This window comes from Ursus arctos, unplaced genomic scaffold, assembly GCF_023065955.2.
Source record: "Ursus arctos isolate Adak ecotype North America unplaced genomic scaffold, UrsArc2.0 scaffold_4, whole genome shotgun sequence".
In the NCBI taxonomy this organism is placed as follows: Eukaryota; Metazoa; Chordata; class Mammalia; order Carnivora; family Ursidae; genus Ursus; species Ursus arctos.
In genome coordinates, this window is record NW_026623056.1 from 965111 (window position 1) to 971244 (window position 6134).

Here is a 6134-nt window from a genome sequence, read left to right on the forward strand (position 1 = left end):
GAACTCATGGTTCATAAACACAAACTCATGACAGAAACAGCAAATCACTGTGGAGATGCACTCTATGCCTGCAAACTGTGTTTACAAATTTTTACAATGACTTTCTTATCTTTTGTGCCTTTCTGGCTGAAAATAAATTTGGTAATGTGAATGTTGCTTGAATTAATAAATTAAATGTATTTTTCTGAAATGTTCATTTTTTTCTCTTTCTATAGGAATCAAATACTTTCTATATGTCTATAGCTTCAAAACTATCACAGGTTAAATTACCACTTTTTCCAGATTTTCTACATTTTAACGACTTTCTGAAAACCCCTACATAGAGTAGATGGATATAATGAATAGGTCAACATCTGAGTTTGTATTGTTAGGTCTCACCAACACTCAGGAACTTGAGATTTTCTTTTTTTTCATATTTTTGTTGGCCTATGCAGTGACTGTGGCAGGAAACCTTCTCATCGTGGTCACCGTAACCTTTGACTCACTTCTGTACTCCACGCCAATGTACTTCCTCCTTGGAAATCTGTCCTTCCTGGATATGTCGATTTCCACAATCGCAACCCCTAAGATGGTCACAGATTTCCTCAGGGAGAATAAAACTATTTATTTGTGGGGCTGTATGGCTCAGATGTTCTTCCTCCACCTTTTAGGTGGCAGTGAGATGACTCTTCTCATAGTCATAGCTGTTGATTGGTACATTGCAATATGCAAACCTCTTCATTACACATCCATCATGAATCGCCGGGTCCTCGTGGGCTCTGTGCTGCTATCATGGGCTGTCAGTTTTGTGCATCCCATGAGCCAGATGGTTTTTACTATCACCTTACCTTTCTGTGGCCCCAATAGAGTGGACAATATTTTTTGTGACCTTCCTCTAGTTCTAAAACTTGCCTGCATGGAGACCTATGTTCTGGAGTTACTGGTAACTGCTGACAGTGGTCTGCTGTCTTTCATCTGCTTCATACTCTTGCTCATTTCCTACACTGTCATTCTGGTAAGTGTCCGATGTCGATCCTCTGGTGGACTCTCCAAGGCTCTGTCCACACTGTCTGCTCACATTAGTGTGGTCACCCTGTTCTTTGGACCATGCATCTTCATTTATGCTTGGCCATTCAGTAGCTTTTCAGTGGATAAATTTCTTTCTGTGTTTTACTCATTATCACACCCTTACTGAACCCCATTATTTACAGTCTAAGGAACCAGGAAATGAAAGCAGCCATGAATAGACTGAGGACCCAACACATCAGATCCAGACAGACCTTCTAGGCAACAATCATAATGATGAAGCTTTTTAGTGTAAAATCTATGTACAATACATCTCAGAATAAGTTGATATTAATTCATTTTGTTTGTAGATTTTTTTAAATATTCATAATACATATTGAAATTGTCAAATGTTCCATCATTACACTTCTATAACATGTTCGGTTTTATTGGAGAATAATTATTTTAATTAAAATTCGATTCAGTCAGGGTTAATACTTTTTAATGTAATAAAGAAGTAAATAGAAAAAAAACTGACTCACTAACTATAGTTGGAAACCAAGAAATGCCCAAGACTAAATTTCAGTAAATAAAGAGGAATCAAAAAGGAATTTATTTATCTATTTTTAATTCAGAATTAGGGAACTTTCAACTAAATTCTCTAGTTGACTAAATGTGCATATAATTATATGAACTCTTGTAAACTCCTAAACACACACACATAAACTCACAGTTCTGTGGATCCTAATACATGTAAGAATTATCTTTTAACAAGGCAAACGGGCCAGTTTCTGTGAGTAGATAGATCTAAGTATCATTTACTCATAAAAAACACATATTTCTTTCTTTAAAAAATAGAAATTCCACCTGACATATATGCTACACTCAGCTCATTCTACTTCACTCTTTCCTTCATGTTCGTATACGTATTTGTTCTCATGTATCTCTCAAGGATCAAGTAAGAGCATTACTATTATGTTGATTCCCATGGACAAGGGAAAATGAAGAAGCGCCTACATATTCCAGGCAATCACATCACAACAAAACAGGAAGTATTCAAGCTGCCTACCTCGTATAAAGTGTATTCAATTAAAATGTTTCATCTGTGGTTCATGGGTATTAGAATAAAAAGACATTGTATGGCCTCTTTGATGTGCCTTCTTCTCTCCCACACACTCAGGAACATTTTTTCAGGCTTTTATCCAGTACTTGTTCATCACTGCCTCTTATATGTGTAATATACTAATTATAGACTAAAAGGTGCTTTAAAGATGTATTCTTAGCCATATGTGCATGACATATTTTAGACTCAAATTTTATTTTAAAAAACACATTGAAGAGGATAGGAACTGGGTCCCTAAGGATCATTGGGCATATATATATTTGTATCTATTTCTTATGAATTAATTCAATCATAAAATTAAGTGTAGACATTGATATAACATGTAGCTTTACCAAATTTCTAACATTTTGCCACATTTATTTCAGATTCTTTTACTACAAAAATGTATTATAAGAGATAATAAAGACTCCCAAGCAACCATTTACATCTAGTTATTTTATTGTAGCAAAGAACATCACTGTCAACTCCATTATTATTCCTTTGTTTTTAAGAATTATTTCCCTCATTTTTCATATATTGTGTATAAAAACATTTTGCATGTTTTTAACTTGATATAAATGGAATCTATATAAATATTATTATTCTAAACTTTATTTTTTTACTCAGTTTAATGTTTTAATGACTTACCTATTTAAATATATGCTTCTCTGGTTCATTTTTTATTGTGGTTAAAACCATATAACATTTTAAACATTTTTAAGTATACAGTAGTGTTAACTATGTGCACCTTGTTGTGCAACAGATTTCTAGAATTTTTCATCTTGCAAAACTAAAATTCTAACCTCATTTACAAAAAACTCCCCTTTCCACCTCTTATTAGCTCCTGGCAATCACCATTCCACCTTCTAAGACTTCGACTACTTGAGATTTATATAACTGAATCATGCAGTATTTGTCACTTTGTGACTGGCTTATTTCACTTAGCATAATGTCTTCAAATTTTAACCATACAGTAGCCTGTGACAGGATTTTTTCTTTTTTAAGGCTGAATACTAGTCCATGTTAGGTATATACCACATTTTCTTTATTCATTCATCCACTGATGGACATTTAGGTTGCTTCCTCCTCTTAGCTATTGTGAATAATGCTGCAATGAACATAAGTGTGTAAACATGTCTTCAAGAGCCTGTTTTCAATTCTTTTAGAGATATACCCAGAAGTCAGATTGGTGTAGCATATGGGAATTCTGTTTTTAATTTTTTGAGGAACCTCCATAGATTTCCAGAGCAGCTGCACCATTTACATTCCTACTAACGGAGCAAAAGTTTCCAATTCTTCCACATCTCCACATCCCTGCCAGCACCCATTATTTTCTGAATTCTTAGTTTTTGTTTTTGTTTTGATAGTGGCCACCCTAACACGTGTTGTTTTGATTTGCATTTCCCTGATAATGAGTGATGTTGGGCATTTTTTCATATGCTTGTGGGCTATTTGTGTATTTTTCTTGGATAAATGTCTATTCAAGTCCTTTGCCCATTAAACTGGTTTTTGTTGTTAAATTGTAGAAGTTCTTTATAGATTCTGGATATTAACTCTTTGTATTATAATTTATTTGAATATAGTTGACACACAATGTTACATTAGTGTCAGGCATACAATGTAGTGATTCAACAAGTCTATACATATATATGCTATGCTCACCACAAGTATAGTTGCCATCTGTCACCATATGGTACTATCACAATATCATTGACTATATTCCTTATGCTGTACCTTCCATCCTTGTGACTTATTCATTCCATAACTGAAGGCCTGTATCTCTCACTCCCCTTTGCCCACTTTGCCCAACCTCCATTTATCCTTCCCTCTGGCAAAGATTGGTTTGTTCTCTGTATTTATAGGCCTGATTCTGCTTTTTGTTTATTTATTCATTTATTTTTCAATATTAACTGTTTAACAAATGTATGATTTGCAAATATTTTCTTCCATTCTATAGCTTGCCTTTTCACTATATTTATTATATGAATTGAAAATATCTTTGCTCTTATAGATTATAAAACTTTGTGCTGTTTATAAATACACAAAATTTAAAATAGTTACATTTAATTATCTTTTCCTTTAGGTTTGTGATTTTGTCTCTTATGTAATACACCTTTACAACTGATTGTCCAAAATATTCTGTCTTCTCTTTTTTATAATTTTAAACTTTTTCTTTTATCGCATTTAGTTATTTAATCCAACTGGAAGTTAAATTTTGTATTGGTATCTGATAGGAATCTAATTTATTTTTATATGGACATAAACAGCCATCCAAATACCATCTACTGAAAAGCTTTTCCCTACTGATTGAAATGTCACCTTTGCCATATATCAAGAATCCCCCATTATATGCTTGGGTCTGTTTCTGGCCTCTGTCAATACTTTCATTGGTCATTTACACTACACTATCTTAAACATAGTTGTTATTTGTCATAGTGAATCTGCAGTCTCAAATGCTCTACTTTAAGTATATCCCAGTTCTTGTCAATTAACTCTTCCAGATGATTTTAAGATAAGTTGTCAAATTCTACAAAAACAATTTTAGAACAGCAATTGAAATCAGAATTTACAGATTAATTTATAAATAAAATAATTCATCAATGCAGCATATCTTTTTATTTTGTTACATTTTATTTTATAATATTTAGTGATATTTTAGTAGGTTGTATTGCTTTTGGCTAAAACCACCAGTACAATGCTGAAGGGAAGGCATTTTCCCCCCTGAATTTATAAGTGTTTGCTTCTAAAATAATATCATTTAAAATTAAGATATGTTTCTTTTATTAATTTCTAATCTTTTTAAAATTGTAAGTGATTGCTGAATTTATAAAAAGTTTATGCACACTTTAAGATAATTGTATCTTTTTTCATTTAATCTGTTATACTAGCGGATTAACTTAATATTGTCAACATTTCCTTGAATTTGTAGTTTAAGCTCCAGTTTGTAATAATACGGTTTTTCTTTTGCCTTTCATCTTTCCAGGTTTAATTTACTAGTTGTTTTCCTTTTGGTTTGTTTTAGAGTTGTTCTTTCTACAACTTTCTCTCTTTTTCTATTGTCTAAAACAGTTTAAAATGCAGTAATGACAGCTTATTTTTAAAAGTTGAGTATAAGCCCCTCCACCTATCACCATCTTTTCTACACTGAAGCTTGCTCACTTTTCAGGGAAAGCTTCAGCAGCATCTTCTGAGAGAAGCCTTCCCTAACCCTCCAAACTGGACTAGGACTCTGTGTTGTATTATTCCAAAGCAGCCTAGCATGCTGTTTTGTAGTGGTTGTCAGACCATAATATTTTAATCAAATGCTTGCATCAATCTATATTTCCCATTAGGACATAAAGAAATCATGAAGTCAAGGACCATGTCTATCTTATTCACTGGAATATCCCTAGTGGCTGTCTGCCATAAAGCAGTTACTTACTAAACACTGCGTGACCGACTGACTGATTAGATTGCAGGCATCGCTGACATAACTTGTCAGCTACATAAGCTCATTCTTCTTTGTAATTTTTAAGAGAAATTATTAGCTGAACATTTGAGAGACCCTCTTCTTCATGACAGGCCTTAATTAATTGCTTCTTTATATCATGCAGGCAAGAAAAGATTTAGAACACCAGACAACATTTATCAGTCATTTTTCCCCTACTTTTTCTGTTGTAACCATTTTGTAGCATTGAGATAAAAACAATGCTTCAGTTTGTTGTACAATTAGAGTGTATTTATTTTCATCTCTAAATTAATTCTTGACTGCAATTCTTTCATTCTAAATGTATTTATTTCCCTTTAAATATGTCAATTTCTTTATGAAATAGGAACTGTTATTTTATGAATCTAGGTGCTTTAATTTACAAAAATGCCATTCTATTTTATTTTCCTCTGAATACAATTCATATAATTTTATATAAAGAGAGCTCATTACTTCAAAGCACTGCTATTATTCAACAGTACGAATAAACTTACTTTACTTCCTATTCACCAAATGACGGACAGCTAAACTGCTTATGATTTCTTATTTCCATAAATGATTTCATTATTAATATTTGTCCAA

The 6134-nt window shown here is 32.7% G+C and overlaps 1 protein-coding gene across 1 annotated transcript; it reads left to right on the top strand.

The window, feature by feature from the left end:
* Nucleotides 1-328: 328 nt before the first annotated feature.
* Nucleotides 329-1174, top strand: LOC125281708 (olfactory receptor 4K13-like). Its single transcript, XM_048215365.1, has one exon. The coding sequence runs from the start codon at nt 329-331 to the stop codon at nt 1172-1174; it is 846 nt and encodes a 281-aa protein (XP_048071322.1).
* Nucleotides 1175-6134: the final 4960 nt, after the last annotated feature.

Coding starts and splice junctions, on each gene's coding strand:
- LOC125281708 (XM_048215365.1), top strand. CDS start 329: ATGGATATAATGAATAGGTCAACATCTGAGTTTGTATTGTTAGGTCTC.